The 24851-nt window shown below is 37.8% G+C and overlaps 1 protein-coding gene and 1 pseudogene across 3 annotated transcripts; one reads left to right on the top strand and one right to left on the bottom strand.

Annotated features, from left to right (window-relative positions):
• Positions 1-767: 767 nt before the first annotated feature.
• LOC141378720 (uncharacterized) lies at positions 768-7424 on the bottom strand (annotated as a pseudogene). The gene is made up of 10 exons (XR_015945109.1): positions 5955-7424; positions 4970-5113; positions 4692-4810; positions 4427-4554; positions 4253-4346; positions 4009-4120; positions 3181-3210; positions 2433-2440; positions 1414-1536; positions 768-1167 (listed from the first exon to the last, which is right to left on the bottom strand). The product of XR_015945109.1 is annotated as an uncharacterized LOC141378720, transcript variant X1 (transcript).
• A 4850-nt stretch (positions 7425-12274) lies between these two features.
• Positions 12275-17907, top strand: olfcd2 (olfactory receptor C family, d2). 2 transcript variants are annotated; one of them, XM_087292638.1, is made up of 6 exons: positions 12275-13548; positions 13658-13949; positions 14118-14903; positions 14996-15223; positions 15307-15430; positions 17046-17907. In XM_087292638.1, the coding sequence occupies exons 1-6, from the start codon at positions 13211-13213 to the stop codon at positions 17213-17215; spliced, it is 1938 nt and encodes a 645-aa protein (XP_087148764.1). In that variant the 5' UTR covers positions 12275-13210; the 3' UTR covers positions 17216-17907. The 2 variants fall into 2 exon arrangements, with proteins under 2 accessions (XP_087148764.1, NP_001074079.1); NM_001080610.1 differs by lacking the exon at positions 17046-17907 and adding an exon at positions 15547-16445 and having other exon boundaries at positions 13331-13548.
• Positions 17908-24851: the final 6944 nt, after the last annotated feature.

A 24851-nucleotide genomic window follows, 5' to 3' on the forward strand; every position in this document is an offset into this window, starting at 1 on the left:
TTAGTAAACTTGAGTTGTATTTTGGGGAAATATTTCTGAGAGTAAAATAGATGGCTCCTAACTTATGTATACCCCGTTTCGATCCAAGCGGGTTTGAGCATTCAAACTCATCAAAAAAAAGCTGGATTTGAATTGCATGTCTTTGTTTTGAGAAAAGGAGATGATTCTTAAAGAATTCTCCATCTTGTATGTCATAAAGAAAATTTGTTTTTTGTTCTGAATCTCTTGCAATCATATCTTTAATGTTAGGGTTCTTATAAATGGACTGTAAAGTCTTAAGAATTGGTAAATAAACCAATTTATCCTTGACAATTGTTTAAGAATAAGTCCCAGTTGTTTTGTTACGCCGTGTAGCAAATCTTGTTCCAAGAACATATTCAACAGGATCTATTTTTCCCCATTTGTCTGAAAAGTACTGCATTCTCTTTCTCTCAGTGTTTAATGCAACAAATGGATTTTGGATATTTTCAAAACACTGATCAATCTGTGACTCAACAATGCTTTTTAAAGGCTGTTCTATAGATAGGCTGTTTTTCAGAGTTTCTTGAGTTTCATTATGAATGTCTCGAATTACTTCTTCCAAAGCATTAACAACATAGTTAATAGTTGTCTCTGCGACACCAGCCACTTTAAGTTCAGCAACAACAGTTGCACAACTGTTAACTATATTCCTTTTTAGGCCTTCAGGCTGAGAACTGGAACTTGGGTTTGGTAGATCACAACACCTGCTAAGATGCTTTCGTAATCCAGAAAAACTATGGTAAACATGTAAACAACGACTTTGACCACATTTTAACTTTAGTCTTTTTCCTGGGCAAAGACCATGAACTAACTTAAAGTGCTTTATTAGGCCATTGGCATTAGCATGCTTCTTTTTACAAATGAAACAAATCATCTGCTTACTGGAGCATTCTGGCTCTTAACTCAGCCACTCTGGGATTCACCTTGGTGGTTTCGACATCTATATCATAGACAGTGGTTTGCAGAAAGCAATACAGATTGGTGAGTTCCTTGCAGTATGAGGTGCCAAAGACAAAGTGAGCTTTAAAAAGCTCATCAACGCAGGCCAGCGAATTAGATGCCATGCAGGCATGGCCCAACAGCAAGAAGATATGGCTGGAGACTCTCTTTGATGCTATCCAAGTGTCCTTGAATACTGGTACCAGTCTGGAAGAATAAAATACAAGTATTAATTTGATTTAACTGAAAAAGTAAAAATATAGCATGAACAAACACTTTAACTAGAGTTTCTGTATAGATACTTTCAAGAACTCCATCAGATTGTTAATATGTTTGTGCCACATATTAAAATTAACAACAATTTGGAGGATGGGTGTTCTTTAAGAATAGACAAGTTAAAAATTATAGAACTAACAGAAAGTGTAATTTATTCAGTTGTATCAGTATCTTTACCTTGATGAATTTCACAAGACAATCACAGGCCTGTCTTGCTGAGATTTTGCCTGGTTTTTTGCCACCTTGGCTGGAGGGTGGCAAGAGATGAACTAATAACAGGATCGACGACATATCACTGTCCCAACCTGAAGAAACAGAAAACAAATAAATTGTTTTTAGGGCTTTTAAGATTGGTTTTTAGATAGATGAGACTAAATATACCCAAATATTTATATATACCCAAAAATTAAAATTTCATTTTATTTACTCACCCACAGGACATCCAAGATATAGGTGTCTTTTTTCTTCAATAGAACATAAAAAATATTTTTTAGATAAATCTGTGTTCCATGGTGATTCACATAATGAAAGTCAATGGAGATAGGTTTTTCAGAATAAAAATAAACACATATAAACCATTTCAAATTAATAGCCTTGGCTCCTAATGACACAATGAGGTCTTGTGAAGTGATACATTAGTCCATGTAAAAAATGTAACATTAAAATCTTATCTTTAATCGACAGCCTGGTAAAACAGATATAGGCCATGTGTAAATGTATAAGTTTAAAGTTCTGTCACTTTTGATTGCAAAAGCATGAGGACGCATGATGCCGTGAGGTCAGGTGATGCAGTTTGTTGATGGATATTGGCTCACATTTTCACATAATCAAAGTGACAGAACTTCAAGCTGACTACATTTGCACATGGCCAATATCTGTTTGACCATGTTGTGGATTAAAGCTAATAATATTGTAAATATTATTACACAGACTGATTGTTTAGCTTCACACAATCTCAGTGTATCATCACGAGTCATGGCTATTGATTTTCAATCATTTGCATGAGTTTAGTTTTAATCAGAAAAACAAATTCCCATTGTCTGCCACTACATGAATCATCATGGACTACAGATTTAGCTGAACATCTTTATGTTAGACTGAAGAAAAAAAGAAACCTACATATTGGATGACCTGTGGATGAGTAACTTAATAGGAAATTTTTATTTTTATTTTCTTTTTAAGATTGTACTCCATACATTATACCCTCAGTATTAACAGCAGATTCATGATTATGTCGTGAGTACAGATATGTTGATAAATTAAGGGAAAAAAATGTAAAGATATTGAAATGAGGTGACATAATTGATCTTTATCTGCAACAGGGGTGCTCAAACTTCGTCCAGGAGTAGCCTTAACACACCTACCTAGAAGCTTCTAGTATGACAAGTAAGACCTTGATTAGCTGATTCTGGTGTGTCTACTTAGGATTGGAGCTAAACGCTACAAGACACCAGCCATGAAGCTCAGGCATTCCTGATTTACAGTCAGGATTTTGTATTTCATGGTCTCAAATGAAAACAAAAAAACAAAAATGAACTTTAAATCTGTAAGCTCTGTACTAGGCTCTTGAAAAAAGTTTTGGAAAGAAATATTACAAAAACCGGTGATTTTAATTGTGATCGTTTAACTATTGCAAGTCTATGTTGCATATGAGTTATCCATGCACAAAGGGTCGTAACTATCAATGAAATACTATGATGATGACTTATAAATGTGTAACATTCTCCTAAATAATTTAAGGCAGGGGTGTCCAAACTCAGGCCTGGTGGGCCAGTGTTCTCCTGAATTTAACTCCAACTTGCTTCACCGCATCTGCCAGGAAGTTTCTAGTATATCTAGTAAGAGCTTGATTAGCTGGTTCAGTTGTGTATGATTAGGGTTAAATCTGAACTCTCCAGGACACCGGCCCTTCAGAACCGAGTTAGGACATCCCTGATTTAAGGCTTAAGGGATCTCTGTCAGCTGTTGGCCCACCTAAAAGTGTTTAGGACAAAATAAAATAAATGAAAAGTACATCTCCCGTTTGTTTTCTTTCAATAGTACTTGCCCAGCATTGCTGATTATCTCAAACCTGCTTGCATCCAAGAAGAACTGCAATTACAATTTGTACTCATTCACACTATGACTTAAAAATAGACCTATTTGTTTGGAACACAGGAACATTTCAAAGACAGGTCACAAACACAATCGTAATTTAAGTATATTTAAGTCCACTAGCCCAAGTCTATGCAAAATTGTACATTTTAACCAACAGCCAACATATTATAACTAGGGTTGGGTACCGAATTTTGCAAGACAGTTGTATTCAGACAAAGTCCCTTTAAGTATTTTATAGTTATTTGTTCAGATTAAAGTGGAATTTAGACTTAATCAGTTAAAGTTGAAATAATTAGTCAAATGATTTTGTAACTGATTTGTGTATATAAAAATATTAAGTAAATATTTCTTAAGGAGGCTAATAATACTGACATTATTTTTATTTAAATTAAAAACTTCTGTCGTCTTTTGTAAAGACAGTTGCTGTGTAAGAATCCTTGCTTGTAAAATACGCTTTAGAATGCTTAGTTTAAAGGTGCTTTCACACCTGCCTTATTTAGTTAGATTGATGGCTGCAGTGTTGCTCTCCTATGTACACATTATGTTGTTTTTCATTACATTTCTTTAAATTTGATTGAAGGAAATAGTATTATGTCATATTTACCTGGGGTAAATATTTTGAACTAAAATGAAAAATCTACAAAACCATGAATCATGTAGCTCTAGATCTAGTACCTGTTTGTGGTTCTTGAGGCTTTTTCAACCTCCCACCAGATGTGTATTTCTGCAATGTTTTGATTCTCCAAGCCAGGTATCCACTTCCATCTTCAGCATTGTAATAATGCTCCTATAGCCAGAACAATACACAGATCAAGTAGTTATACATAGATCATTATAAAAATAGATCATGTTTACTTTGTAATAAAAAGGTATATACTCCTCCTGTAATTTAAAAGACTGACAAGTAACAAATACTTACATAACCACGCTTACTCATGGGGTCAGCTAAAAGTGGGAATAGGGAGATGATTCCCTTTGCATATTCTTCCTTCAAACGTTGAGAAGGTCTTGTTCTACACACAAACATAAACAAACCAATTATAACACAAACACCATAAACATCTATTTATAAATTACCTTATAAAAAACTTACCCATGTTCATTTGTCAAATGCGCAACTAATATTTTGACCATGTCACATCTTCGTGAATCTGACAGACTTCTGGTACGAGAGTATTCATTGATGACTTTCTCTACTCCAGGGCTGTTCCTAAGAATATCCTGAAATCATCTTGAGGGCGAATGTGATTTTGAGCAAATACAAGAAATTAACAACTGAGAAGTATATATTTTAGCTTAATATCTTCACTTGTTAATCATCATATAAATACATTTAAATCAGAGGCAAAATGTGTAACTCCTACTTGGCCAAGATGACGGTCTTTAGCTTGTTTTTTTTGTGGAGGGCTTAGCATTGCTGTGTCATCAGACTCTGATGTGCACTCAGTTTCTCCTAGTGAGCTTGAGCTTAAAGTATCTGTAAAAAAAGTGGTCTCATTATATGTTCTTACTACTCTGATGGTATACTTTACAGATACTGACAGTTGGTCCAAAAGATATATTAGATTATGCAAAACAGAAATAGTGATCATTGCTGATAATAAACAAAACTTGATAAGCATGACAATAAATTTACCATCCAGACTTGCTGGGATGACAATTTCTAGGACTCCAATGTCTGGTCATGTCAGCAGATGCTCAAATGCTTCCTCGTCAACTTCTGTCTTTGTGTCATCAAAGACTTTAATGTCCATTGTTGGAAGATCAAATTTCTTGGAAACTAAAGACACACAATTGGCAAATAGACAAAGGGCAGTAAAGTTAAAGTAAGTAAAAGTCATATTTACATATTATAAGATTATACAAATATTACAGGGTACCTGCAGGTTTTTAAAAGTTATTTTTAACACAAATTTTTAATACCACGCAGAATGAAATTTAAGACCAACTTTATGGTGCAGAATTTGCGACAGAAAAAAGCATGCAGCATCCTTAACTAATGAATAACTTAATTGACTATCCTAAATGTTACATGTGTTTCACCAAACTGCATTATTAGCACCATAGACACATTATACGTGGCTGTAAGTGTCTGCAGGTGTTTCTATAACAACACTAAGCGCTGCCATCAGTCAAGCTCATGCAAAAAAATCCCAGAGTCCAGACCTTGGTGCATCTCTTTCTTTATTTGTTAATGTACACGTTACTACAGCTGTTATAAGCTATTATAGAGTGAAACTCCAGCAAACTGTTTATATAGGCAAAATTCCAGCAAACTTTAATTACATAAATAGAATCCCAGCGAGAGTGTATTTTATTGGGTTCTGCCAAAGACTATAAATGAACTTTGGTTCCACCTGTTGTTATGTGTTATAATAGATTGTAAGATTTAAGCATATTTCAAAAAGAAACCAAATCTTGCTTATGGGGTCGGCTTGATTGCATTTTTAAGTCCTCTGAAACACAGATTTAAGACATTTTAAGACTAATTAAGATCTTATTTTTATACTATAAGATTTAAGAATTTTAAAAACTTCTGCGGACACCCTGTATTATTATAACAAATAATTTTCAGTGAAAACATATTAATGTAAACAATGTGAAAGTTTGTTATATCTTACCACATTCCAAAAATGTCTCAAATGTGAAAGGATCTGAAGAAAACACATATTTCTTCATTTCTCTAAACTTCACTTTGACAACGTTGGTTTGCATCCTAAAGGGACCAGAAAGATGATGTTAAACATAAGGGGATAAGATGAAGAACAACATGGTCAGATGAAAAGATTGCTCATTATTGCTTCACAAAATATGACTTATAGTTTGACTGTGCTTTTATATTTTTTTAATGATGGATGCAATTTTAAAAATAAGAAATTAACAAAAATAAACTAAAGTCTTTTATTTTCAGGAATTAATCAAATAGTTACATATACAGTATATAGAATGTTTATAAGCTAACCCGTACACTATATAAAATGAACATTTAATTACTGTAACAACCCATTTCAAACTTTTTTTTTAATCCCCCAACCATATTTTTTACTTTGCTAAATGTAAGTTATGGTAAAATATTGTTCTTTTAAATACTTAACATTTCAATAATAAAAGGCCAGATTAAACTACATGCAAACTACATTGAAGTTTATCAATTTTCATATCATTAGTGTTTACAAAAAGGTGAATTTTAAATTGAAACATCCACGTTCTGAATTTAGAATGCAATGAAATCAGCGACTAACGTTAATGTAACTTAACATTAACTCTCTATAGAGTAAAATACATGTGGCCCACAACTCGAACCTTCCATCTCCCAACGTTAGATTTACATTAATGTAATGGACAAACATTTGATAGGCACCTACGTAAGCTGGTTTCATTGATATCAATTAACAATTAAACTTAATATTGGCAGATATTTATTTAGGATTAACAATACTTTTATTTCTAACGCATAAAAGCACCGTCATCTATTTATTAACGGCTAACGTTAACAACGTTGACTCTTTATAGAGTCAAGTACATGTGGCCCACAAGTCGAGCTGCATGTTAAATTTCAAGTCAAGTTTCAAGTTAGCGGACAAATATTTAATAGGCACCTAACTTTTTTCACTGGTATCAACTCATGTTTATAATCTATAAGCAGATTTTTATTCAAGATTATTCTTAGTTCGAACACATGACGTAACGTACAAATGGCTTTAATCGATTCTTTTAATGCTAAGTTAGCTTTATCATAACGTTGGCTCTTCATAGAGTCAATTACATGTGGCCCACATCTCGAGCAGCTCATCATTTAGTTTAACGTTAGTGGACAAACTTTTGATAGGCACCTAACTAGTAACTAGCAATTTCTCAAGATTTATCTTAGTTTTAACAAGCCTTAGGTCTTAGGTTCCCTGCAAACATTTGAACGTCCGATGACCGTTGAAAAGGCGCTCCACACATCCTGCCATAGTTGAAAAATATATCCAAAACGGAAAAACATGTATATACAGATACTATTAAAATGAATATTAAGACATTGTAACCTTACTTACTTTATATCCAGCAGGAGCGTACGTTTCCTCCGAAAGCAGGTCCGATCAAAGACCGTGACGAAGTTATGGCGGAGAATAGAAACTTCTCAAGCTGGGCAGTTTAGGGAGGAGTTACAAACGTCACGTCCTTCACACGTTTTCCGTCATGTGGATACAATTTTATTAGAACATACTTTTGTTGTCATCTGTGCTGCAAACTTTAAAAGTTTTTCGCCGTTTTGCCAAACCTAAAACAATACATTTAACCTATATAGACTATGTATGTTTAGGGAGCGTCTATAAAGTTCAACTCAAATTTGAAGAGAATGACTTTCATTTATAAATCTGACTGTAAATAGGTCTTCATTATAGGTAACATTTCACAGCTGGCAGTATGACTGTAGTCTCTTTTAAATTATAATGTGGTGTATTTCCCATATAAATTTAATTTATGAAATGTCCACAAATTTTATGCTGTTTTCATTGTTCCTTAATGGTGCACGGGGACTCTGGCAGGATTGTTAAAAAATACTCTGTAATTTTGCTCCCACTCTACTGACACATTTTACTCTGAACACTCAAAATAGACCAAAAACAACTACTTTTGAGTAAAAAAAATATAACTCTGAAAAATGACTCTGGTGTTTTTCCTGTGTACACTTGCAATTGGATCCTCTAAGATTTTTTTTTGATTGTGACACATACCAGACATTACACTGAGCCAGGTACTCGACAACTCTGCTGAGTCGAGTGCTGGGGGCCTCGGAGGAATTCTCTAGGGCAGTTGTGCTCAATCCTGTTCCTGGAGATCTACCCTCCTGCAGATTTCAGTTGCTACCCATATCAAACACACCTGAACCAATTAATTAGGACCTGAACACCACTTGATAATTACAGGCAGGTGTGTTTGATATGGGTAACAACTGAAATCTGAAAGGAAGGTAGATCTCCAGGAACAGGATTGAGCACCCCTGCTCTAGGGTTTACCTGAGTGGGAAAAATCACTAGTAAAATAAAAATGTATGTATGTATGTATGGCACATGTATGTCCTGGTTATCTAGCATGGAACAGTAAGTTTTTGTTGACACCGAACTTAATTATCTCCCGATTGATTGGGGTTACCCAATAATGAGGAGGGAACAGGCTCCACTAGAAGATATAAAGCCTGGCGAATGTGTTGGGTGTTGACAGCCTGCAGATATCTGTTAAAAGAGGTCTCAGGATCGGGTATCAGAATGGCGTGAGAGTAAGCCAGCACAAAATCCAGGCACGATTTGCTGACTGAAAATGCCACCAAATCCCAGATTCGCTTGAACGATGCCAACACAATCAGCAGAGCTGTCTTCATTTTCATTGACAGAATATTAAGAGACAGGACTGCAGAGAGATCCCAAAAGGGCATAAGAGGGGGGCAAGTTCAGGAGACTTCTCAGTGAGAAGCGCACCACTCAGAGAATAAACTCCATTTCAGATCGTAGGCATGACTCGTAGAGGGTGCTCAAGCCTGAGTGATGGTGTTATGTACTGACGCCGGTAAGTCACCTAAGTCTTCCACGCTCTGGACCACATTTGGAGGTTCCAGAGATCTGTGCGCGGGTGCCAGAGGGTGCTCCGTCCCAGGGAGAGAATAGGGTTGGGTCAGAGAGGCGCAACAAACAAGACCTGCTGCTTGTCCTCTCTGACTTTGCACAGCGTCTGTGCAATTAAGCTCACTGGGGGAAACGCGTATTTGCGCATGCCCAGTGGCTAGCTGTGAGCCAGCGCATCTGTGTTGAGGGGGGCCTCGGTCAGGGAATAAAACAGCTGGCAATAGGCGTTTTTGGGACAAGTAAACAGGTCTGGTAATCACCTGGCCCTGAAATCGCCACGAGCGTGACTAAGAAGATAAAAGCACATTAGCACCTAGGAGAAAGAAGATGCTCAAGCATAATAAAAAAAAAAAATAGCTTGCATTAAAAATGGCTGTTAGGGGGGCGATTGAGCAAGTGTCTGTTGAGAAGGGGACCTCAGTCAATGAGTGCAGAGGGGCAGTAACTCCACCCACCGGGCCACCCCCCTGTGCACGACCCTGATCAACTTTTTCTGTTCATCACAGATTGGTTCATCTTTTTTGTCAACAGGTGTATTTGAACCCTTGCTATCATCTACAGCTTATAATTTTAGCCTGTTTTGTTTTGGACATTGTTGGTGTACTATGTTTAAAATAATTTCTTATATCTGTATTTTAGCCATTGTTTTACATTTCAAATTAAGCACAGATTTTTTTGCATGTTTACAGCTATTTTAAATATTAAGTTACATTCTAAGTTATTGATATTGTGATTAATTATATGAGTTTTTAAAATTAAGTTTATGCAAGCTACAATTCTGCAGAGCATTTTTTTCAATGGTGCATGAGGAGGGAGATCAGTAAAATGAGGTGCCAGATCAGTTTTTAGAGGTGCCGGATCTGGCTTGTTCTGGTACAAATTAAGCCCTGGCTACACTCCTTCATGGTTTGAGTGAAGGACACAAGGACAAGAAGCAATTAAATCAAGCAAAACTATATATACTCTCTTCTTTTAGTGTAATTTCAAAAGCGTTTTCATTTAAAGAACATGGTACACCACAGTTTTTGCTTGCATGTCAGGCTTCCTGAATATAACGTAGAATTATTTACATTTGTAGGGATAATTTACAGTTTCAATTCAAAGAATAACCATTCTATCAGATGACAAAGAGCCAGAGTCAGAGATTCAGATAAATAAAGTTTACTTTAGATTTTTTTTCAGTTTCATCAGCAGAAGCCAGCTTTAACACTCACAATACATATACACACACAAGAGACTGTGTAATCTGTTATAAAAACCCAAGGTTGTTTCTTCGTACTCTCAGCTGTCTTATCAAACAAGTTTAAAACTGGTACACTCAAAAAAATCAACTAGGCATGTATTGGATTTACAAAATAAAAATTTGTCAGATTGAAAAAAACAAATCAAGTTTACGTATGTTAAATGATTAATTCATGTTATTTGAAACTGAATCAAGAAATAATCAAATGAATTTGATCAGAACATGTTGATTCAATGAGACTGAGACGCTTCAAATCGACAACTCTCACTCTGGAGAGTCACTTCACGCATATCAGTAGGTGGCGGTAGTGCGTTTGGATGTCACCATACGAAAACAACAAGAAGTATCACCGCGTGTTTTCGGCACAGTTTGGGAATTGGTTTTCCCAAGAGCTTGAATGTTATGCATGTTATGTTGTTGGCTATATGTTTCCTATACATTTTATACTTTTACATTTGAATAGGAGTACTAAAGTGAAGAAAGCTGTTTAAACTCAATTGGTAAAAAAAATGATGTTAACGTCCTACAGGTATTGCTTGGGGATTAGTTTTCTTAAGAGCCAAGGTTATTTTGTTGGTTATTTTATATTACATATTACAATTTTGGATATTATATAACATTTTGTATCAGAATATAATTAAATGTGATTGGTGTCACAAAAGAAATTATATATATATATATATATATATATATATATATATATATATATAACATGTTTTCTGTCCTTTTTGTGTTGAATTATTTAATTTTAAATCTTGCTTCATAGTATTGTAATTTAAAAAATGTAATTTAAACAACAGGGCGAGGCAGTGGCGCAGTGGGTAGCACGTTCACCACACAGCAAGAAGGTCGCTGGGTCGATGGTTAGAACCTCGGCTCAGTTGGTGTTTCTGTGTGGAGTTTGTATGTTCTCCATGCCTTCGCGTGGGTTTCCTCGGGGTGCTCCGGTTTCCCCCACAGTCCAAAGTAATGTGGTACAGGTGAATTGGGTAAGCTAATCATTTTAATTAGAATAACACAATACAAACATTTTGAGTCAATTAGTTGCAAAGAAGTTAGACTGACATATTAAAACCATTTTTTATCTACAAATGTGCTTTGTGTTCATACAACATGTTCAAAGCAGTTCAGGTTTACTTGATTGGATTAGATCAATGACTGTAAAAAATATGGACGACGCGACAGCCCTTTTTCCCATTGAACGCCTTGAGGGCAAAACGCCTGCTTGACGGGCACAAACTGTCGCAAAAGACTGCTGAAATTGGAGCCTTGACATGCGCAGAAGGATTGTCTGATGGAGCCAGAGGAGGAGCCGCGAAAATGAGCAGAGTCGGGCTTCCAACCAAACGCTTTATGTAAAATCAACCACGCCCCCCGAACTTCTCAGCATGCGTTTGCTGTCATATCAACACAAATGGATGTAATAACGTTAACAAATATGAGGGTTTTATATATTCAATCGCGCCAGCTCCAGGCCGCATTGCATAACTTACTCGCGGCGTCGCGGGCTGATTCCGGCTCGCATGCGTCAGCGCCTGCTCGCTCGGCCACCGCATCTGGCTCGATTGACTCGGGCTGGAATTGGGTAGTGAGTCCAGGCATCCGGAGTAGGTCCAGCAGAGGTAACATTAGTCAGTCTGAGCTCTAAGAGATAAGTCTCCGGCAGGCGAGAATCTAGCCGGAACTGTGTTTTGCTATCTGGGTGGCTAGGCGTGTATCAGCAAACTAATAAAGCCCGAAAAAAGCCCTGACCTTAGCGAATAAACAGTGTTCCACCAGGATCATGTATGTCAGAAACTATAGTTTACTGCTGAACTCATTTTGTCATGGTAAAATAACACAGAAATCGAATAATAACATTTCAGTCTACTTCAGTCTCCTGCCGAAGCTCAGACGCCGCGCTTTGAGAAACTCAATCACAGCTGTCAATCACGATGACACGCCCAGCATTAAATTACTGCTAAAAACAAACTGTTTACAAAAATGAAGATCTGCACCTATTTCAGCACAATAACCAGTGCCTTAATCGACCAGAACTATCTTTCGGGACATTTTATTGCAAGTGTAATATTTTTTTTTATTTGGGCTCAAGCCTCCTTCATTAACACGGAGGAGGCGGGCTTTATGACTTGTACTGCAGCCAGCCCCCAGGGGGCGATCTAACGGCCGAGACCTTCACTCAAACGCAGGCTTGCGGCACACTTGGATTAGATGCATAAAGAGTGCCACGATTAAATCATGTTCATTCAACAAAATTTTTTTGAGTGTATAAACAGCATTCAGACTACTATATTCTTACTACACAAAGTCTATCTTGAATAAAAAGATAAATCAATCAAAACAGAATATACACATAATAACAATAATATCAAAATCACTTTAGACAGTATTAACACATAATTTTACAAATAGGAAAATAGATGTTTTCAATTATTAAGCCCTTCAGTTCCACTCGAGGTCTCCATGACCTCTGACCTAGTTTGGTGGCTACTGAAAATAGTTAAACTAGACAGATAAATGCACTGAACATTCTTATTTTATAATAAACTATGTATTAACTTGATTCATTAGTCAAAATCATTTCAAACCTAAATACTTATTCAAATAATCATATTAATAAAGTAATGTGAAAAAGGATAAACATTGATCTATGCTGGGCAGGAATCCGAATCCATTACATTGTAAGTTTCAATCTCCACAAAACACCATGTTTGTCTGTATTTTTTATTTTACACAATACTGTCCATGAATTTAATAGAAAAAGATGTTTGTGACTTACTTTGATGTTGCATCAAACCATGTCATTAACTGATATGTTACCACCAAATCAGCACATTTGCTGCACAACGGCTTTGATCATCATGCAATTGAGCAGCTCAAACAAGTAAATGCACATCCCATAACATAACTTAATAATTTATGAGAAAAAAACAAAAAGATTTGTATATACTCAAAATGTTTTTAGTATTGCTATGTGCACAGAGGTATGTTTTTTGTTTCTTTTCTGTGATTAAAGCTTGTTGAAATGGTCAAACTCAAACATTACATGATTCTCTATTCCAGTCCCACAGGGCACTTTAACAATAAAATGCAACACTATTTCAGTTTTGCCTCAGAGGATCTGCTGTTCATGTTTACACTTGGCATGGCAAATACTCTGTCACTGCTGCTACTTCTACTGTTATTACATGGTCACTTTCTTCCAGCAACAGTGCAAATATGTGATCTGGTAGGTCAATCTGCTTTGCCTGTACTGTCTGCAGAAAGAGATATCAACATTGGAGCAATTTTCTCAATTCATAGGAATGCTTTGCTAAGGCTGTATCCTTTTACTTCCAAACCAGAGCCAACAACATGTGTCAGGTCTGTATGATGGTATTAATAATTAAATTAAATCAAACAACAAAACATTTTTTAGAATTAATTTATTATTATTTTTTGCAGTTTTAAATGACTCACTTTAATTTCACAGGTTAAACTTGCGTGAATTTAAATTTGCCCAGACATTTATTTTTGCTATTGAGGAAATAAATAACAACACACAGTTGTTACCTGGAGTTACTTTGGGTTATAAAATCTATGATGCCTGTAATGCAATTTCTCCGACTCTTGTCTCAGGCATGGCTTTAATAAATGGCTATGAAAATACTTTGAGTGATACATCCTGCTCTCAGCCACCTGCTGTTCAGGCTATAGTTGGAGAATCATCATCCAGTCCCACAACGGCCTTGGCTGCTTTAGTTGGTCCATTTAACATACCCGTTGTAAGACATCATATTTTACATCAGCATGATAGCAAGTAGCCAATGTACATGACAAACTACTGAAGCATACACCTAAAATATATGTATGTGGGGAAGGTAGAAAAAATTGAGGATTTACAGTTTTTTTTTTTTTTTGTATAATTTATTTTTCTTTTCTTCTTCTTGCAGATCAGTCATTTTGCAACATGTGCATGTCTGAGTAACAGGAAAAGATATCCCTCCTTCTTCAGAACTATACCGAGTGACTATTACCAAAGCAGAGCACTGGCTCAGCTTGTCAAGCACTTTGGCTGGACCTGGGTTGGGACAGTCAGGAGTCGCAGTGACTATGGTAATAATGGCATCACAGCATTCGAGGATGCAGCAAAACAAGAAGGGATTTGCATTGAGTACTCAGAGGCCATATTAAGAACTGATCCACAAGAACAGTTTCGAAAGACAGTGGAAGTGATCAAAAAGGGCACATCCAAGGTGGTGGTAGCCTTTATTTCATTCGGAGATTTTGCTCCCCTTGTAAAAGTAATTGCAGAAAACAACATCACAGGACTGCAGTGGGTTGGCAGTGAATCTTGGATAACATCTCGAAATCTTGCAGAAACAAAGGAATACAGTTTCCTTTCTGGAGCTGTGGGCTTTGCCATTGTAAATGCCAAACTTGTAGGTTTAAAAGAGTTCCTGGTAAATGTGCACCCAGATCAAGAACCAAAAAACAAGCTTTTAAAAGAATTTTGGGAAACAGCTTTTCAGTGTTCTTTCAGCAACAGTGACAGTGCTCTATGTACTGGTTCTGAGAAACTTGGAGAGTTGAAGAATGAATATACTGATGTATCAGAGCTACGGATAGAACACAAAGCGTATGCTGCAGTGTATGCAGTTGCACACACACTGCATAATGTTTTTAAAGATGTAAAAGCCCCCAACAACAGCAAAAGAGAGCTACCCACACCACAAAAGGCAATGAATGAATGCATAAATACATGAATAAATAATTACATGAATACTGTAGTAATAAATAAAACAATTATGTTTCTGACCTTTACTGTCAGGTATTGCAGTATATGAGAAATCTGAGTTTCACAATAAAAACAGGTGAGAACATCTTCTTTGATGCAAGTGGAGATCCAGTGGCAAGATATGACCTTGTGAATTGGCAGACTGCTGAGGATGGAAGTCTGCAGTTTAAGCATGTGGGCATCTATGACAGCTCACTGCCTTCAAAGCAACGTCTACAAGTCAATCAGGAAATCATGCTGTGGGCAGGGAAAAGTGGATTGGTACATCAATATTATAATTTTTCCATGAAGGCATCCGGCAAATTTGGACAATTTATTGACTTTTTACTTATATTTTATTGTAGTTACCATTGTCCGTGTGCACTGAGAGCTGTCTCCCAGGAACTAGAAAGGCTGTACAAAAAGGACGCCCTGTCTGCTGTTATGACTGTATTCCATGTGCAGAGGGAGAAATCAGTAACAGCACAGGTAAAATTATACAAGTGAAATAACTGTGATAAAAGTATTATAAAGTATGCACACAGGCCACATGATTCCTGATCCACTCTATATTCCAATAATCTTTTCTGAAAATTCTTTCACAGATTCTAGTGACTGCTTTTCATGTGATTTGGAGTACTGGTCAAATGAAAAGAAAGACAGATGTATATTAAAAGTGGTTGAATTCCTTTCATATGCAGAAATCATGGGGATAATTCTTTGTATTGTCTCTTTCATTGGGTTGCTATTAACAGTAATGGTAACTTGTCTGTTCTATCTTCATAAAGAAACACCTATTGTCAGAGCCAACAACTCAGAGCTGAGCTTTTTGCTGCTCTTCTCACTCTCACTGTGTTTTCTCTGTTCACTCACATTCATTGGTCGTCCCACTCAGTGGTCCTGTATGTTGCGTCACACAGCATTTGGGATCACGTTTATCCTCTGTATTTCCTGTGTTCTGGGGAAAACAATAGTGGTGTTGATGGCATTCCGAGCTACACTTCCAGGCAGTAATGTCATGAAATGGTTTGGGCCTCTTCAACAAAGACTCAGTGTTGTTTCCTTAACATTAGTACAGGTTATTGTCTGTTTGCTTTGGTTAACATTATCTCCTCCTTACCCATATATGAATTTGAGCTATTACAGAGAAAAGATCATCCTTGAATGTAACTTAGGTTCAGCATTCGGTTTCTGGGCTGTTCTGGGTTATACTGGTTTGCTATCAACCTTGTGTTTTGTTTTAGCTTTTCTTGCTCGAAAACTCCCGGATAACTTTAACGAAGCGAAGTTCATTACATTTAGTATGCTCATATTCTGTGCTGTCTGGCTTACATTTATTCCAGCATATGTAAGTTCTCCTGGAAAGTATACAGTAGCTGTGGAGATCTTTGCCATTTTAGTTTCAAGTTTTGGTTTACTATTTTGCATATTTGCTCCAAAGTGTTACATCATTTTGCTGAAACCAGAAAAAAACACAAAGAAACAAATGATGGGTAAACTTTAACGCAGTTTGAAACCAAAGATAATCACAGAACTGGTTAAAATACTTTTCATACTATAAAATCAATGGTTAACATTTTTCAGCTTCCTTCAAAATATCCTCTGTAGTGTCCAACAGAATGAATAAACCTTTAAAGGCTTAGAACCAATTGAGGGAACATTTTTGTTTGAATTAAACCTTTGAAAACTTAACAAATAGTCTCTTTCTCTGCCTCTCCATGAATGTGCATCGAAAATTTCTATATTTTACATTTATAATTACATTGTTGATTCACCCCTTACACCAAAACACAACCTTAATCTTACCCATACCAACAAACCTTTCACCACAGACAGGGTAAACAATAAATTTTATTTATAAAATTATTTGCTTGCTATTGGAAAAATTAGTACAATGTTAGCAACACATGAACAAAGTACTAAAATTAAATAAAATTGCCTTTATATTTAAAACATTAAAGTGGTAATTCAAAAGGTTTGCAGCCTGGATTGGCTATAAAAACATTTTATATGGTTAAATCACGTATGATTTCCCAAACAATGGTAGCTACAGCAGCAGTGCAATGTTCAGGGCTATCTGACCCATTAGTTCTGTTCTCCACAGGGTATGGCAGGTTTTCCAGGCTAGGACGGTTCAGCACTAGACACGGTGGACTCACAGTGACCATCTCCATAACAGCATTGTTCTGGGCCTTGGCTATGTACTTGCTGTTTAAAAATGATGTAGATTTTTTGCAATTAACAGCAAATAGAAATTACATACCAATTTCTTGAATTTGTTTATTTCTTACAGTTAATATCAGCATGCATCTTGCATGTAATAACAAAGTTTATATGTTAAGCACATCTGCTTTTTTATAACTTAACATTTACCTTGTCAGGGACTGTATTTACTATATTTATTTTATATTTCATATATCTGTCATTTTATCTTTCTTTCAGTTTTTTTTTCTGTTATTATTATTATTTATTTTCATGAAGGGGTATAAAGATTGTCTCAGGGGTATATTTGACCAACCAGCTGTAAAACCATTTATACATTAGAAAACTTACTGCTGTGTTTTCTATGTGCAAAAGCTTTCTTATAATTGTGTGTGGGTTTGTGCTTAGAGCTCTGTCAAATTGTTCCTTAATTTTTACCATTAAATTTGTTCTTGTTACCCCTTTATATTTTTACAAAGGGTGAACATATATCTTTTATTTAAATATTTTACTTTACAAATGCACTTGAAATGTTTTTATCTCTACCTTTGACCAGACTATGGCAGAAGAAAATCTTCAGAAGAGGAACTTTCACACCACTAGTAACCATAACACAGTTATCTATCCATAACTATTGTTTATTTCCACAGATACTGTGATCTTAATTTGGCACTTTACCCACAAAAGGGGGCTTTTATCATTATTTTACCTGTCACCTATGGAATAAAATGCAATAAAGATTGACTTTAGATTTTACAAAGGTGTGTGACATCTGTCTGGGTATCATTCAGAAATGTTTGAAAACTATACAATATTTTAAATTGGATAATGATTCCTGAACAATACCATTTCCATACCAAATGTATAAAATAAGTTACAAAAGTTTTTTCTTTAACAGTCAAACTCTTAAGGCACAACAAAAATGTAACCTAACAATAAATCAGTCCAAATAAGTGTCCATCAGATAGTCCAAATAGACTTTAATGAAACATGAAAATTGTCATGTCAGCATGTGAGGTTCACTGATCCAATCTTTAAAGTTCTTAATTACTTTACAGATATTTTAAAAACAAAAGTGGCATGTCTGGTTTCTTAAGAGACAGACAACCCTGATGTCGCAAACACTTTTGGTTAGTAAAGATTTGTTCCAGTGACAGTGTATGCAGATACACTAGTGTAAAACAGCCAAATTATTTGTAAAAAAAAATGGATGACAGATTATCAGGCATCCAGCCACAGCTGAGTTCATGAAAGTGGACATAACCAAATATATTTGAATTTACAATTAATCTCACTGTTACACAGTGGCGGTTCTGGACCAGAGTAACTGGGGGGGCCGGGCAGGGGCCACTTCTACTTTTAGGGGGCACACTTTATCATACATCACAAACTATTAAAACAATTATTCAGTCATTTTTCATGCATCACTCTGCAGTCTTCATAAACATTCATTTATTCACTTTCTTTTCGGCTTAGTCCCTTTATTAATCTGGGGTCGCCACAGCAGAATGAACCACCAACTTATCCAGCATATGTTTTACGCAGCGGATGACCTTCCAGCTGCAACCCATCACTGGGAAACACCCATACACTCATACACTTGGACAATTTAACAAATTCACCTATAGCACATGTTTTTGGACTGTGGGGGAAACTTGAGCACCCAGAGGAAACCCACAGCAACACGGAAAGAACAAACAAACTCAACACAGAAATTCCAACTGACCTAGCCGGCACTCGAACCAGCAACCTTCTTGCTGTGAGGCGTTTGTGCTACCCACTTATTTGACAAGTAACTTTGTATTGTAGGATAACACATTTCTAACATTCAAGTACAGCAAGGCACATTTTTACACCTGTAAACTTTAACAGATGCAGTTAAAGTCAATTTTTTTTTGCCCTCCCAATAATTTAAAATTATGTTTCTCAAGTGATCTAAATCAAACCAAGGAGATTTTCACAGTATTTCCTATAACACAAATAATTAATCTGGAGTCATAATAAGTGTTACTTCTTATAGTTTATTTTTTTAATAAAAGTAGTTTTAAATTTTTAATAAACTATTTTAAGTCAGTGTTATTAGCTTCTTTAAGAAAGAATTACTGTTTATTTTATTGATCATCTACACAACAAACCAGTTATACAATAGCTTGACCAATCATTCCAACTATCCTAGTTAACATAACCTAATGAAGTCTTTAAATTACACTTTAATCTGAATCAAAGACTAGAATACTTAAAGGGACATTGTCTGTATACAACTATCTTGCTAAATAACAAGTAAAATATCGTGCACTGTCACTTTGGGAAAGGTAAAAAGTAGTTATTATAAAAATTGGTTAGTTAAACTATTATGTTTAAAAACGTGTTGTAATAAATCATGTCCTGATGACTCGTGCTTTATGTCACGGCTGAAATCAAAAACTAATGAAGAAGGCAAAACTAAACAAGTTGAATATGACTTTTACATGAGCGTGACTGAAAACTAAACTGGATCACTGTTTCATCTGTTCTCCTGTACTTGCCGTTTGTAAGTTCAAGACTGCATTTCCCAATGTAAAACTATGTACAGTCAATTTCTGATTAATAATAGCCTCTGCAAAGCCGAGCACTTCCTATAATAAAAGTTTTGAAATCGTTATTGAAAACAGAAGCCTAATATCATAAACAGTGGACATTTTGATAGTGTTTCACAACATGAGCATGACTGAAGTTGAATCGTTTTATTACCTGTTTCAATTTGGGGGTTAACTTCTGACAAATGCGGGGAACTGTGCGCAGCACCGTCACTGACAGACAGACAGAGGTAGAACGAGAGAGAGAGAGAGAGAGAAAGAAAGCGCGCGAAAGCAGAGAGAGCGAGCCACCGATGGTTGATCTCGCTTCTCCAAGGCGTTTTGACACAAAAATACGCGTCTAAATTTAGGGGGGCCAAAGGGGGGCCAAGCTTGTTGACACGGGGTAAAACGGTAAACAGGCGAATGGTTGAGGCAGGTGGCAAAACAAACAGAAACAATAAAACAATCAAGGGTTTAAACACAGCAGACAATTGAATAAACGCTTATGTGATGCTCACTACAGAGAAACAAGACTCAGCATAGATGTGCGTGTCAGTGGAGTAGCATAATTAAAATAATTATTGGGACAGGATCAAAAATGGTGACGTAGCACGCATCTGCTAGTGGAATGATGATGCATCGGTTTCTCATTATTCATAGCTGAGTTTTCGTATCCTATGAGAAGACCCTGCTTCTTTTTTTTATGACTCCACATGCTCTCCAATGACAGACTAATATGGACAGACCACAGACCTGGTGTCACTGTCACGATCCAGCATCCAGAGATCATTGGTAAAAATTCACATGAACTACACACACCACATAAACTACCATGACCAGAATTCAATGCACCAATCAACACCTGCTCCAGCTGACCGTCATCCAGACACTCTCACGCACACACATTCACAGCTGCAGCTCATTCCCAATGATCACCAGGACTATATAATTTAGTTTGTTTGCCCCTCTAATTGTCTGTTGTTTAAGTTGCTCCCATGATGTCTGTGTGTTCCTGGTTTGTTTTGCTTTATTTTAGTTTGTCTTGTTTTGTCATAGTTCTTTCATTAAATGTTTAAATGCTGCATTTGGATCCGCTCTTTGTGCTTTTCTTCTGAACATTACACCGGATGGTAACAGAACAACAAACCACATTAGGATCCAGCGGCATTTATTTTTCCCTGTACCCCACTCTGGAAGCAGCTTTTTGAAAATGGACCCAGCTATCTGGCTTATGAGAACACACCAATGTGACCTTGCCCTCGAGGGTCATATAAAGGATTTGTTAACCCTGACAAAGTTAACAGATTTCCCCGATTTTGTGTTGATTGAGATTTTCTGTTGTGGACTGAACGAACCTTTAAAGACCACCCTCACCCGTTATGGTCCTTGGGGTTCTCTTTACAATTTATTAGAGTTTGCCCTGATTCTCAATGAATCCACAATATCACCCTCTCACAAAATTGCCATTAGTACCTCGTCACTGTTCATCTCCGCCGCCAGAATTTCCTGATCGGCCGTCACCGCCTGAGCTTGCGGATCGGTCACCGCCGCCTCTTACTCCCCGAACGGCAAGTGCCAGATCCTCAGTCGCTGCCAGATCCGCTGCCACTGCCAGAGCTGCTGCCAGAGCCACGGCCGCCAGTACTGCCAGAACCGATGCCATTGCCAGAGCCGCTACCACTGCCAGAGCTGCTGCCAAAGCCACTGCCACCAGTACTGCCAGATCTGCCAGAGCCTCCACCACTGCCAGAGCCGCCGCCCCCGTCTGAGCTTTCTGAATGGCCGCCGCCTGAGCTCCCTGAAGGGACGCCACCACCTGAGCTTCCTGGCACCATCGTCTACAACGTCTGCCTCTTACGGCGTGCTCCCTTCATGAAGCAACTTATCAAAGGGTGCCGACCTGCAGATTCATTACTAAAGCCAACGTGACAAACAGAAATAGCTGCTAAATACACCTTTAAAGTAGAAAAAGAAAGGTTGAAATCCTGGAAAAAACATAATATGTCCCTAACTGAACACTAGAATAGGAAAATATGACTCAGTTCACACCATTTTTTAAAACCTTGCCACTGCGTGTGCGAGTGGATAAGGCTCTGATCACGGCTGACCTGACAGCATATGCAATATTTCAGCAACGCACTGCCTGGATAGGGGCTTTTAGTATCAGTGAAAGGCCCATTTCCCTCACTCTCACTAAAGTGGGGGAAATTAAGGTCAGTGGAGGAAAAGTGTATAGTAGTACATTTGGCCTTTGCTGGGCTAAAGCATCCACACCCATGGGTGATGCGGGGTTTGTCGGGGGGCCACTTAAGATAATTTTGGAAGGGCACTTTCTATCCAAGACTAAAAAGGGCATGTGCACCGCACAGGTTGAGCTCTATGTGTGCACGTGCCTGTTGAGCATAGTCATAGATGTGAAGCCCATCGCTGAAAATCTCTCATTCTGAGAAGTCCCAAATAAACTACCAAACTTACTGATGCCATTAGGCCCAGCATTTGTAGGCATACCCTGAACGGGATCACTCTCACCTTCTAAAAACTGGAGACACATTGTGTGAAAGTCATGATTCTCTTCTGTGTCAGTGTGATGAGATGGGAAAGGGAGTTAAATCTGAGCCCCAGATATTCTGAGCACTAAGAGGGCTCTAAACATTTTTTCTCATTATTTTGAACTCCAAATTGCATAAACGGATTAATACTGTGTCTGCATCTATGATTGCTTGCGATGAGAAGCATATCAGATAATCATCTGTGTAAGGCAATATTTGTATTTCTTAAAAGAGCAGCTTCCACACATGTGCAGCTGACAGATTAATCATTATGAACCAGTTGTTTGGGCAAATCAATCGACAAAGCAACTAGTGGGTCAGCATTTTGAATGAGTATACTCCTAAGAACTTGTTTACATCCCTAGATCTAAGATCGGACGAAGAGATGTTCTCCCTTTTTTCAGAATCAAAGTACAGCCTTGACAGCTTACCTCTTTTGTGACAGAGAGTCTATCTCATCTCCTTCAGCCATAGACACAAGTATTTTATTGAATTTGGGTGATTTTATGGAAAATTTGGCAAAATGGCCCTTAATAAAGTTGGAATATGGCAGAACAATTTTCTTACTTTCACTTGCATGTCAGGTCTTACGCATTTCTCAGAGTGGGGTAGTCAATTTCTAGCTTCCGCAACCGCAAAGGAATGTTTTACCCATGGGCCAGATCCATTTAATTGGAGGTGCAAGTCCGCTGGAAGTGCTCTTTGCCACTATTGGTGTAATGATCTGAGTGGGGATCGAACCCGGGTCTACGGTGTGGTTAGCAGTAGGTCTTACTAGATGAGCTAAGTCTGCAACTGATCACCTAAGAGCAGAGGAGGAACAAAGTTAGTCCACAACTAATGAATTTCAAAAAAATAATATAGTCTTTACTGAGGTGAATTTGACAAAAAGGAGAGATAATATCTCTCTACAGCCAGGGTTGAAAAAGTACAACAAAAATAGGAAAGCCGAGCTTCCTGAAAATACATACAAAATAAAATAGACACGAGGGTCTCATAACAATCAAACAGCAAAATATCAAGCAAAAAAGTCTTGAGAACAAGCAAAAAAAGTCTTGAAAACAACTTAACTGGAAACTGGACGAGGCAGCAAGAGGTTGGGTTCAGGACTGAACATAGAGCAGGATACAAAGCAGTCTTATGTAGAGCAAAGAACAGGTGGTGGTGATTACGCTGATTACAGAAGAGTTTAGAGGAACAAGAGTCACTACTGCCATCTAATGTTGAGGAGTATAGGGCAATTTGTGCGCCCCCTGGTGGGTTGGAGGATGTGATAAAATGCTGAGATATTACAGCAGCCCCTCCTCTAAGAACGTCTCCTGACATTCCCTTGGTGCTCTCTTTGTGCCTGGTGGAATTCTTTGATGAGGGAAGGGTCCAAAATGTCTTTAGCTGAGACCCAGGTGCGCTCCTCTGGACCAAACTCATCCCAGTCGACCAAGTACTGTGTCCTCCTTCGTACCTGGCGACACTTAAGTAGTCTGCGGACAGTGAAAGCCGGGTGGCCATCAACCATGCGTAAAGCAGGTGTGGGTGCTCTGTTGGGATGCAGGGTGGAGCAAAGAACAGGTTTTAGCTGAGAAACATGAAATGTCGGATGTATTTTCAGGGCACTGGGTATTAGAAGCCGGTAGGATACAGGATTGATCTTCTTAATAATCTTAAAAGGACCCATATAGCGTGGAGCCAACTTACTGACTCTACCCGCAAAGGAAGGTTTCGGGTCGAGAGCCATACTCTTTGGCCAGTTCGGCGATATCTGTTGGCCTGTTTCTGCTGATTGTGGACAGCCCTTCTCAAAGAAGTACGAGCTTATTGCCAGGAACGCCGGCAACGGTGAATAAACCGGGTGGCAGCTGGCACTTCCACCTGTGGTTCCTGACCAGGAAACAGAAGAGGAGGAAAGCCATAGACACATTTACAAGGAGACATGTTAATGGAAGAGTGATGTAAAGTATTGTGAGCAAATTCTACCCTAACTAAATGGGAGGTCCAGCTGGAATTGATTGTCTCCTGCCAGGCACCTTAGCGTCTTTTCTATTTCCTGGTTTACCCTTTCTGTCTGCCCATTAGACTAGGGGTGGTAGCCAGAGGACAGACTGATCGATGAGCCAATGAGCCGCCCAAAAGCTTTCCAGAACCTGGATGAGAACTGGGGACCCCTATCAGAGACTATATCCTGCAGAAAGCCATGCATCTTAAAGACATGTCTCATTAGCAGTTCAGCTGTCTGGTTCGCAGTGGGAAGCTTTGGTAATGGTAACAAGTGACACATCTTAGAGAACCTGTCCACCATCACAAGGATTACCGTATTTCCCTGAGACGGAGGCAATCCTGTAATAAAATCAAGAGAAATATCGGACCAGGGGCGACTCGGGATGGATAGTGGGTGAAGAAGTCCCTGGGGTCGAGTTCGGGGTTCTTTGCTCTGAGCACAGGTGGGGCAACTAGAAACAAACTTTTGCACATCTTTTCTCATCATTGGCCACCAGAACTTCCTTAAAATCAATTTGTAGGTTCTGTTAATACCAGGGTGTCCTGAGGGGGAGGAGGAATGTGCCCACTGTAAGACATCAGAACGCATAGAGTTAGGGACAAGTA

Source organism: Danio rerio, chromosome 18 (genome assembly GCF_052040795.2).
Source record: "Danio rerio strain M-AB ecotype USA chromosome 18, GRCz13ab, whole genome shotgun sequence".
Taxonomy (NCBI): domain Eukaryota; kingdom Metazoa; phylum Chordata; class Actinopteri; order Cypriniformes; family Danionidae; genus Danio; species Danio rerio.

Excerpts from the sequence above, each read along its gene's own strand:
- olfcd2 (NM_001080610.1), top strand. The coding sequence starts at position 13,331 with ATGGCAAATACTCTGTCACTGCTGCTACTTCTACTGTTATTACATGGT. Across the intron at positions 13,549-13,657 it reads GAGCCAACAACATGTGTCAG|GTTAAACTTGCGTGAATTTA; the intron begins GTCTGTATGATG and ends TTAATTTCACAG. Across the intron at positions 14,904-14,995 it reads AGCTACCCACACCACAAAAG|GTATTGCAGTATATGAGAAA; the intron begins GCAATGAATGAA and ends CTTTACTGTCAG.